The following is a 12,038-nucleotide window of genomic DNA, read 5'->3' as shown; positions in this document are numbered from 1 at the left end:
ATCTGTGCTGCTTCCCAGACACCACTTCCCACGAGCTCCCTGGACTCAGGCTTGCATTTCAGGACTCCATGATTTAGTTTCTGTTTGAGCATTTGGACAATAATCATTTTACTACAAAAGGTAAATGTCTTGTAAACTAATGGGAAACATATTGCTTGGCAAAGTTTATAATGTCAGGATTTATGGCTCTAATGCCTAGGGTCTCTCTGACCTCGAAGATAACATAGTGAAACAGTAATGTGCTCTAAATGACTCAGTGTGATTTTTTATTAGTTCTCGTAATCACCCCCTATTAATTTGTATGCACATAATAAGCACTCACCTTCACAGTCTGTCCGGCTTCGGGGCCATCCTGGAAACAGGAAAACAAAGAAAAAAAAAGAGGTGAGAACAGATAGATGGTATCTCCTGCTTATTCAGAAATAGCGCCCATTAATAATTTAGATCCAATTTCATTGTGTGTTAATTTATAGTTTCCTCAAGGGGACCATGAGCTTCAAATGTGTAGAACCTGACGGTTCTCCATTTCTGTCTGAGAGTAAGTGAGAAGTTATGTACAAAAATGATACAAATTATCCAGTGAGCCAACCCCCTTCCTACTTTTCATGCTCTTTGCTTTTGGCTACGGTTTTAATTCCATTAATGGAAGACTGGAAATGTTTGGGGAGGTGAAGTATCATACCTTTTGGTTATCTTTAAACCAGATGTAGTTTAAAGTCTGATGACTTTAAGTCTCAATTTAGGAAATCTGCTATAAACATAATCCATTGAGCAAAAATATGGGCTCTCACATGGCAACAGCAGGGAAAGTGGGCCCTTCCTAGCTGGTCTGACCTTGAGAGAAAAGCCGGAACTGTTATTCTAGCTGGACTCTTTCCCTATTCTGGGTTCTCCCCTGGGATTTCTGAAGCTATTTCGACAAAACTATTTGTTGAAATAGTTGAAAATAAGCAAACAAATCCAGTCATTAGCCATGACATAAAGCAAAAGTAAGTGTTCATCTGGTTTGGAATAGCAGAACAAGCATTGTTTTTAAACTCAGAAATTTCAAAGTTAAACTAGAACTCCGCAAATTTAGGAAAGTCTTTTGACTCCTAGGACCCAGACTACCTGGGTGAGAATTTGTGCCTGGCTGTAGCCAAGATGAAGCACATCTGTGTCATCGGGGGTTTTCAGACGTGTTGGTTCTCAATCCATTAGTGGGTCCTAAAGTCAACCTGATGGGTTGTGATCTGCACTCCAGACAAACTACAGACAAAAGAAATCATGTAAGAGGGAAACAACTAAAGAAAAACAAAACTACTGTGTTGGCCAAAAAGTTTGTTTGGACTTTTTCTTTTTTATGACATCTTAAAGAAAACCCTTAACGGACTTTTTTGGCCAACCCAGTACCAGGCTGCATGCGTGCTCAGTTGCTCAGTCATGTCTGACTCTTTGCGACCCCATGGACTGTAGCCCGCCAACCTCCTCTGTCCATAGAATTCTCCAGGCAAGAATACTGGAGTGGGGTAGCCGTTCCCTTCTCCAGGGGATTTTCCTGACCCAGGAATCGAACCCAAATCTCCTGCATCTACTGTACTGGCAGGTGGATTCTTTACCACTGAGCCACTTGAGAAGCCAATATTACACTGCACAGAATGGGGAAATGCTGTCACGGGAGAGAGTTCAATGTGAAAAGGATGAAAACTAATTTCTGAGCTCTCTGTATACTCACCTGCATGGAAAACGTGAGCGAGGTGCCCTGGAAATGCTTCTCTACCACCGTGCCGACTCTCTGTGCTGCCTGAAACAAGTCAGCCACTTCTTCAGGACTCATGTCTCGGAAGCGCTCCACTGGCCGGAGGGGACACACGAGGACATCTGCAGTGAGGTCTGTTAAGGTACATTCTGCTTGCTTTAGGGAACGTTTTCGCCAAGAAGTTTATACCCATCGCACTGAATCAGGCCCAGGGCCTGAACTCACAAAGGCTAAGGGATAAAAGAACAAATATTTACCAACCACTGAACTCCAAGGAGTTCAAACAGAGCTGACGGCTAATTATACTCTGAAGGAGAAGCTGTAGTGCCCTGAGAAAGTTCTTTTAAGAGAAAAAGACATCAGTGTTCAAAAAGGCTTAAGTGCTGGCTGAAGTAATTATGCCACGAGGCACGATCTATTCTGGACCGTTATCTCCTGAACTCTATTCTGAAGCTCAGTCTTCTCAAGGAGCCAAAGGCTCTGGGTTGGAAAAGCAACTGGAATATTTATTTGGTTTTTCTATGAAGAGCATCATGGTTAAGACTTGAACATCAAAAATCTCTCTAGAAAAACAGCTAATGAAAAGATAATAGCAGTTTTCTTTTTTAAAGGAGTGTAGACATTCTGAAAATGTACAGCCAACTTCATTTATAACAAGCAGATGTGCCTCATGGTTAAGCAATTTAGGTTGTCTGTGCAACTGAAACCATCTTAATGTATTCTATTAGTCAGACTAGTCAACATATTTACATTATTGGTCTGAACAAACAAGAGTCTAGAGAAAAAGGATACATGTTTGATCATTTGTGGGTAGCAAATAAATATTCAATGTCACATCATCGATAACATTTCACTTCCTTTTTGTATTTGAACTCATCATATATGTATGGGCATACACGTCGAGACATGTACACATCCATATGTATACACACACAAGCTACAGTGAATTTCTTGTTTATTTTTCAGGTACCAGCAGGAGAAAAAAAGCTAATGTTCTCTTCTGTGTCTTTCGTTTTTCTTGTTTAAAAAAAAAAGCATGCTTCTGCCTTGAGCCAAGGAGCTAAGGGGCATAATAAAACCACAAGTTTGCAATTGCTAGTCTCACCAGAATATCAAGCACTTTAGCTCCCCAAACTATTGGTAGGACTCAGGGCCCAGGGGGAAATGCACTAAGCTCAGCTGGGCGGGCTTGATTTCCATAAGACAAGGGGGGAAAAGAAAAAGAGAAAACTGATTACTTTTGCTCATAACCAGGAAATTCATGTCAATGGTAAACTAGGAAAAGGAGTATTTGTTTAATCTCAGTTCATTTTTCAAGAGAGGAGAAGGGAGGCCTTTACCCACAGGGCATCTGATACTTAAAAAGATAATTATCCTTCTTTGCAGGGCTGCTTTATTATCATGGGTCAATGAACCGTTTAGAAATGAAGAATTTCCTTTCATTTCCTTTTAGCAGATTGCCAGCCTCCACTCCCACTGAGTTGCTTTTTTTTTTGGTCGTTGTTAAAAGAGACCTTTCCCAGTCTTCCTCCTCTCTGCTTTAATTTACACCCTCCCTTAGGCTCTGACTTCACCAAACCACAGCAAGATGACAACTTTGCAAGCTTCCAACAACATCCATAATTACTGTGGTTGGCAGTGTCTGTACACAGCAACTAGGTGGGGAAGGGAATGATATTTTATTTAAACAACTGCTGACTGTGAAAACGGGTGGAATGAATCTGGCAATCTTTGTGTCTAATGTAACTTTAGTAATATGAATAACATCTAAAACGTTTTTCATTTTCAATGTCATAAAAATCGCAATACCTGCTCATTTTGCTTGCCTGGTGCTAAAGGCTTAGCTTAACCTAATGTTTAATGACTCCAGCTGTTTATGAGACTGAACCAAAATGGCTGAATCGAGGTATTTTATCTTGTGTATACCTAACTGCAGGGTGATACATCACATTCATTTATCATTTTAACTGAATATTAGTATTACAACATGTCACAAAACAGATAAACAGACTTAACACATTCTCATTTAGGTAAACATTTTTCACCAACCCATTTAGGCAACATTGTCCTGACGTAATATTCCTGGCAACCCAACCCTTTAATAAAAAGTCATCTTATCTGCATATAACACACACACACACACATGCTGCTGCTGCTGCTAAGTCGCTTCAGTCATGTCCGACTCTGTGCGACCCCATAGACGGCAGCACACACACACACATATCTTGATGCAAAAAAAAAAGTGAAATGGAGATTACTGTCAAATGTGCTTACTTCAGCTTGTGGTCACACGTATGAGCACTTCTTTGTTCTGCTGGGACTCTGAGGATGGCCACACGGGCATCTACACCTAGAAATGACCCACACACGTGGGCTCCACGTCACTCTACAGGGAGGCAGCGGGGCCTGGCGTTACACAGTGGGGGTCGGCAGCCCCTGGGTGCAGTGTGAGTAGTTGACCTGGCCAGCAGCAGAGTTGCTCAGCAACACACTTCCTGGGGTCATTCCAGGCACTACTTGGGCATCAGAAAGTCAGGATCAATTATCTTTTCTCAGTTCCTCTACAGCCAGAGCAGAGCCCGAGTCTCACCCTCAGATAGGCCGCATCGTGAGTGAGGCTTACCCACCGCCCCAGTCTCTTTTTCCTCACCACTCTCCTGTAGACTGTGTTGTCGCTGTTTAGTTGCTAAATCATGTCTGATTCTTTGAAACTCCATGGACTGTAGCCCGCCAGGCTCCTCCGTCCTTGGGATTCTCCAGGCAAGAACACTGGAGTCGGTTGCCATTTCCGCCTCCAGGGGATCTTCCGCACCTAGAGATCGAACAGCATGCCCTGTCTTGGCAGGCGGATGCTTTTCCACTGAGTCACCTGGGAAGCCCATGTATACTAACCATCTGCGGTATTCGCTTTCTTTCTGTTCTTCAAACAGACTAAGCTCCTTCCTAGATTTGGGGGAGGTTTGTTCCAGTTATTTGTTCTGACTGGATCAATTCCCCCTGATCTTCCTATGGCTGCTTCTAATTCAGATCCTAATCTGAATGCCAGTCTCTCAAAAGAGCATTTAACTGCTAGGGTGTTTATCCGCTACCTATAATCACTCTCCCTTTCCCCTGTTTTAATCTTTCCATAGCCCTCGCCACCAGCTGGCACTTTTGTCGCTTCATTACCAAGTATCCAGATGAGAATGGAAGCTCCACACAAGCGAAGCATGTGTCTCGTTTACTGCTAATTTACCACCACCTACAACAACAGAGATACTTACTACGTCTTGCTGGAACGAGCAAATAAACAGCAAACCAGATCTTTGCATCAGACACTCCTGAGTACTAAGATCCTGATCAAACGGTGATGACGTCCAGTTACCTTACAATCATCTACACGAGACTGGGATAGACTGCAATATATGTTTTCTAGTCAAAGCACGGTTAGAATTAATGTTGGATGAGAGCTAGAGAAATGTCAACTCATTTTTAATGTAAACTAAATTTTCATGTGAGCCCAAAGGGAAATAAAATTATAAAGGTAAAATCCTTTAAAAAAAAAAAAACTCATTTATACCTGGAAAATAGTAGTTCCTACCTAGAATACTCGGGGTCTCAGACAAACTTTATCTATTAAAGCCCATACAGCAATAAAGGCCCAGCATGTTCAAAAATTTTTTAAAAATGAATGAATAAATAAAATTAACTCACAACTCTCATATTAAAAAGAACAAAATAGCATACTACCCTAAGACAGTGGGTCCCATGTGCTACATGTTGTTCCTAGAGAAACAACTCAGGGAAAGCAAATTAATCTTGAAGAAGAGCAGACAGCTCTCGAAATTCTGCTGCCACTGTTTATATGCCAATTGGTTTAAGGTAATATCACAGATGCAACATAATTTAATTTGAAGACTCTTAGGCCTTGTTAGTGGGCAAATCCCATATTACTCATAGGCTACAAGAGCACCCTTTCTCCTGGGTCCTCTTGGTGCATAATTAACACCTCTGAAGAGACTATTCTGCCAACATGCATGATAACCCTCCAAGAAGGTAACCTACTCTGTTGAATTTAATATATTTATCCAGCACTCATCATGTCTGAAAGGCTGTGAAAGAGATTATCAAACAGGATCTAGCCTCACCCAATAATCTAAAGTATAGACATTAATTTAGTAATAACTGTTTTTTTTTTTTTTTTTAAAGAAGAGAAGATCAACAATCATGATTTAGTTCCTGTGGTAGACCAAGGGATTTCTCACAGCTGAAGAAAGTAAACAAAGGCATTTAAATTCAGATGAGATTTACAGTGGACTTCACAAATAGGAGTGAACCAACCAGAGGATTGGCTGGCAACCCATTCATCCATCCATCCTACGTCTATAGCCTGCTTTCAGTCTGGGGTTTGTGTGAAGATCTAGGATGCCAAGATGAATGCAACAGAGTAACTGACTTTGAAGAGTTAACTCTCTATTATCCCAAACTGTCATGTAGCATTAACAATCTGTTATGACACAGAGAAAGTGAGATGTTAGTTGCTCAGTCGTATCAGATTCTTTGTGACACCATCGACTGCAGCCCGCCAGGCTCCTCTGTGGTATTCTCCAGGCAAAATTACTGGACTGGGTAGCCATTCCCTCCCCCAGGGGATATTCCTGACTCAGGGATCGAACCTGGGTCTCCTGCACTGCAGGCGGATTCTTTACCATCAGAGCCACCAGGGAAGACCATGATGCAGTGAAGTGAAAGTTGCTCAGTTGTGTCTGATTCTTTGAGACTCAATGGACTATACAGTCCATGGAATTTTCTAGGCCAGGATACTGGAGTGGGTAGCCTTTTCCTTCTCCAGGGGATCTTCCCAACCCAGGGGTCAAACCCAGGTCTCCCACACTGCAGGTGGATTCTTTACCAGCTAAGTCACAAGGGAAGCCCCATGATGCAGAATGAGTGCTATTGATAGAAATCAGTACTGACTGTTGTGGGAGCACAGAAGAGGCAGATCTAACTGACTAGGGGTCTTAGATCAACTTTTCAGTGTGGTCCTGCATTTCCACCTTCTAAAATCAGAAGGTATTTCTCCAAATTTGAACCAGAATATTTTGTCCTTGAAAATGGCCTAGAAATGGATGCATCAAAGTTGCCGGGCATTCTTCCTTTGGCCAAAATCACTGTTTGGCTTATATGTGTGCTCTCTCTCTCGTTGACTTCTTCTTTCCAACAAGTCAGTGAAGTACTATTATAATTCCTATTTTTCAGATGAGGAAATTACAGCTTATGGAAAATAAGAAATATGTGCAAGAGAGCACATTCCAGATGAGACTAAAAGTAGAATTCAACTCAAGTCCATCTGAGTCCAAAGTCCATGTTATCAAGTATAGCTTTGTGATGTTATACTTTTTATAGGTTTCATGACTCAGTCTCTGTGAGTCCTCTTATTAAAAGCATGCCCTCCGTTGCCAGAGTCCTTCTGTTCATGGAAGAGATTCATGCTTTTCCTGAAATACAAATAACACTGTGCAAAACTGCCAAGGGCAAGAGAAAAACTCAGCTTCAAATGAAGAAAGGAGACATATAACCCTACAGTGGAAGGGGGCTCAGTGCTGGGCAGAGGAAGCCCTGAGAATGCCCTTGTTCTACCAAGGAACTATGAACAACAGGATCAAGAATAAGAGACCTATCTCATATCAGCAGGAGCAAGCCAGAGGGTTACAGAGCCTGTATTTTCGCCCTTTTCCATCTTTGAGCTTCAGTTTCTTCAAGGTATCTTGGGCTCCCTTGGGCTGACAGATCGGAGGAAGATTAGATATTACAGTCAATGTCAATGAGTCAGGCTGTCAGATGAACTGAAAATCCCATTGCTTGTTAGACAGTCTAATTATTGGGAGCCATTGACTTTCTCATAGCATCATCTGTATCACCAAGGACTACCAAAAACTGGATAATGCCTTTCTTTCCCTCTTCCTCTCCACTCTCACCACCAGCCCATAAGTGACTGTCTCTGTCCTTCTGGGTGAACATGTAGGGAGTTTCTGTCACATTAAAGTGAGGTGGCAACATTCCAGGCCCTGTGCTGAACTCTTACTGACACACAGCCAATTCAGAATACTCAAAATTCAGGAAAGAAATCAAGTGAAATGCCTAAAGATATTTATCCACCAATAAAACACGAGAATCCCTCCCATGCTACATGTCCTTTTGCAAAGTGACTTTGCTGCTCCTCTCACCAAGAGTTGGAGTCTATTTCCCTTCCTGTTGAGTTTGGGCCGGGCTTTGGCTTGCTTTGATCAGTAGAAGGTGATGAGTGTCACTGTGTGACTTCCCAAAGTCAGGCCTTTACAGTCCTTGCAACTTCTAGGGTTTTTGTTGTTGTTATTCTTTTGGAAACCTGAGACCAATATGCTATTAAAAAATCCCAGCTAGGCTTCTGCAGAAAAATCACTAAGTCATGTCCCACTCTTTGTGACCCCATGGACTGTAGCCCACCAGGGTCCTCTGTCCATGGGATTTTCCAGGCAAGAATACTGGAGTGGGGTGCCATTTCCTCCTCCAGGGGATCTTCCCGACATAGGGATTGAATCTGCATCTCCTGCATTGGCAGTTGGGTTCTTTATCACCGAGCTGCCAAGGAAGCCCCACCTCTGAGCAGTCAACCACCCGCTGGAGTGTGCTTGTCACAGGAGGCCCATATATTCTCTCTGGGGCTTCCCATACCACTTCATGAACCAAAAAGAAAAAAAAAAACTGCAACGGTCTGCTCGAGTTGAAAACAAAATGAGATGCTGTAAAACTGAGAACCATCCCAACTACAGCAAATGATCGTTATTGTTGCTGCATTTCTGTTTAAAAAAATTTTGATAAGTTTGGAATTTGCTCATCAAGGATAATAATTGATGATTTAAAAATAATCTTATGAGCATTTCCATGACGAATATGAACTATTTAAATATAGAGTCGTGACAGAGAAATGGAAATGTACTGATTCTGATGATTAATTAAGACAAGCAGAATATTATTCTCAAAGCTGCTCAGGCTTGCTCCCATTTATTTTTCCATATCTGATCTATTCTAGGGATTCAGAATAGAAAAGTCACTAAAATAAATCAAACCATCAAAATATTACTGATTCTGATGAAGCTGATTAGCATGTGCATGTATGAATATGGAGTAAGTCAGCATCAAATAATATGATGAAGAATTAAAAAGAAAAGAATCAGTCATTCTTCTGAACTAATTTTAAAAAATCTGTATTCATCTCTACGAAGATCAGTATGTCATTTAATGACAAACAAGGAACATTCCAGCTTGTACTGCAGACTTCCGCAGACCCTATAAAATGAAGTATTTGCTCTAACAAATAATCCTAGTCCTTGCAAATATTTAAAATAATTCTTAATTCACTTCAAAAAACAACACCAGGATGACCATGAAGTATTTTTAAGAAAGATTCAATTAATTTGAGTTAAGTAGCACAGTTGAGAAGCACAGTTGCAGAGTTTTGAATCAAAGTAGGTGGCATCTCAAAAGTCATCTCCTACTCACAATGTAGGCACTTCTGTGACATTTTTTAAATAAGAAAGGTAGAAATATTACCCCCAAAATTAACTAATATAATTCTAAAGAAGCATATTGACAGTTTGGGCCATACCTTTCTTTACTGGATATTAACATATCCACTGCAGTAACTCAAAGAAGACTTCATGGAATATTCATCAACCATAAATATAAATGGCATGAATGTAATTTTAACAAAATTTAATTTCCAGAGTATGATACATTCCAGGACAATGGAATTAAGATAATGACAGTATTCTGCTCATACCTGGATCTTAGGGCAACCATCTCACAAGTTTCCTCTAGAATTCTCATGTTGTGTCCTGGAGAATGCTTTGAGCCAAAGACACAAGCCCTTAGTCATCTGTGGGAGAAGAATCAGATATCTTTTTCCTGATAGATCTGCCCTGAGCAAACCCCAAAACTTCTGCACTGATTTGGCTGCTCAGAGGGGATAGCCACACTTGTAGGGAGAAGTAAATGGGTGACTTTCACAGTTGAAGCTCAATATTGAAAAAACAAACAATCCAATCAAAAAATGGTCAGAAGACCTAAATACACATATATCCAAAGAAGATGGCCAAGAGGCACATGAAAAATGGTGAACCTCACTAATCGTTAGAGAAATATAAATCAAAACCACCACCTCACACTGGTCAGAAAGGCCACCGACAAAAAAAAAAAAAAAAAAATCTGCAAACAATAAATGCTGGAGAGGGAATAGAGAAAGGGAACCCTCTTGCACTGTTGGTAGGAATGTAAATTGATAGCGTCACTGCAAAACAGTATGAAGGTTACTTAAAAAACTGAAAATAGAACTACCATATGACTCAGCAATCTCACTACTGGGCATAATATACCCTGAGAAAGTGAAAAGTGAAAGTCTCTCAGTCGTGTCTGACTCTTTGCAACCCCACAGACTGTAGCCTGCCAGGCTCCTCTGTCCATGGAGTTCTCCATGCCAGAATACTGGAGTGGGTAGAAAACTGTAATTCAAAAAGACACATGTACCCCACTGCTTACTGCAGCACTATTTACAGTAGCTGGGATATGTAAGCAACCTAAATGCCCACCAACAGGTGAGTGGATAAAAAAGATGTGGTACATATACATGATGGACTAAGTCAGCCATAAAAACAGAGAACTGGGTCATTTGTAGAGATATGGATGGATCTAGAGTCTGTCAAACAGATTGTAGTACGTCAGAAAGAGAAAAATATCATATATTTAAGCAGATATGTGGAATCTAGAAAAATGGTACTGATGAAACTATTTGCAAGCAGGAATAGAGACACAAGATGTAGAGAATGAATATGTGGACATGGGGTGTGGGGGGATGACTTGGGAGATTAAGACTGACGTTATGTGCACTGCCGTGTGTAAAACAGATAGCTAGTGGGAGCCTGCTTTATAGTACAAGCAGCTCAGTGCTCTTTGATGTCCAAGTGCTCTGTGATGACTTAGAGGGGAGGGATGGGATGGGGTGGGATGGAAGACCAAGAGGGAGGGGGCACACACACACACACACAGCTGATTCATTTTGTGGTAGAGCAGAAACTAACACAACACTGTAAAACAATACCACCCCCCCCCAAAAAAAAAGAAATCAAAAACCTCAACAATAACAACCCAAATAATGAAAGTAAAATGAAAGAGGAGCCTTCACCCAGAAAACATTCTTGTGCAGATTCTTTGGTTTAAATTTCACATACTCTGTGAATATTTCAAGGAAAAAGAATCCTATATTATCCTAATAGAATTGGAAAAGAAAAAAGAAAAAAAAGTTACATCCTTATATTAAACTAAGTATGTGGGGGAAGGAAAAAATAACATAACACTTGCTTGCTGCCTACTATGTCCTAGTGATAATCAGCAATCCTTTGAGGTAGATAGTATCACCCTCATTTTCCCACATTCAAACGTAGAGAACAAAAAAAGCGCAACTACGCATCCAAGGCCACGCAGTACTAAGGTGAAAACCTAAAATAGGGCCATGCATGAAAACCATCCGTGCTGTTTCACTGCCTCCCAGGGTCACAGAAGTCTCCAGGCGCCTGGTAGAGTCTTTGCTACCGTGGTTCCCCAGAACACTGCTCCCATGAGATGTTAATAGACAGTACACAAGAGAAAACAAAGCATTGGTGTGGTCAAAGAAAGTTAAGAAACACTGAAATGAGGTAAAACAGGTTTCTTTACAATACAACTCATCAAGATAAACTGTGTACTAATGTGTATTTCTGGGAGAAGGCAATGGCACCCCACTCCAGTACTCTTGCCTGGAAAATCCCATGGATGGAGGAGCCTGGTAGGCTGCAGTCCATGAGGTCGCACAGAGTCGGACACGACTGAGTGACGTCACTGTCACTTTTCACTTTCCTGCATTGGAGAAGGAAATGGCAACCCACTCCAGTGTTCTTGCCTGGAGAATCCCAGGGACGGGGGAGCCTGGTGGGCTGCCCGTCTGTGGGGTTGCACAGAGTCGGACACGACTGGGGTGACTTAGCAGCAGCAGCAGCAATGTGTATTTCTGACTTCAAAAAAAAAAGAAAAGAGAGATACTAAGCAGTTTTTCTTATATTTTTTTAATAGTAAGACTACTTTTTTTGTAGAATATTGTATACAACAAGTGTTTCAGAGGAATTTTGGTCTACTGAACCTCTTCTGGGAATACTGAACATCCTTTACCTATACCAAGAGATAGATGCCTGAAGATTTCTGTGTTGTAACCAAAAAGCAGAGCACATATCCTAGTAATATGAGCAAAGCA

At 41.2% G+C, this 12,038-nt stretch overlaps 1 protein-coding gene across 9 annotated transcripts in view; it reads right to left on the bottom strand.

The window, feature by feature from the left end:
* Positions 1-12,038, bottom strand: part of FHIT (fragile histidine triad diadenosine triphosphatase) — a 1,524,027-nt gene that overhangs the window by 298,927 nt on the left and 1,213,062 nt on the right. For all 9 annotated transcript variants that reach the window (XR_009492299.1, XR_009492298.1, NM_001040646.1 and 6 more), the window contains 2 exon segments: positions 1,715-1,860; positions 323-352 (listed from right to left, as the gene is read on the bottom strand). Coding sequence is in view for 7 of the 9 variants with exons in the window: in NM_001040646.1 (NP_001035736.1) it covers positions 323-352; positions 1,715-1,860 (176 nt within the window). In the remaining 2 variants the exon portion in view is untranslated.

Source organism: Bos taurus, chromosome 22, assembly GCF_002263795.3.
Source record: "Bos taurus isolate L1 Dominette 01449 registration number 42190680 breed Hereford chromosome 22, ARS-UCD2.0, whole genome shotgun sequence".
NCBI classification, from domain to species: Eukaryota; Metazoa; Chordata; class Mammalia; order Artiodactyla; family Bovidae; genus Bos; species Bos taurus.
Note: the sequence above shows the minus strand (reverse complement) of the source record. Positions and strands in the feature narration are given on the sequence as shown.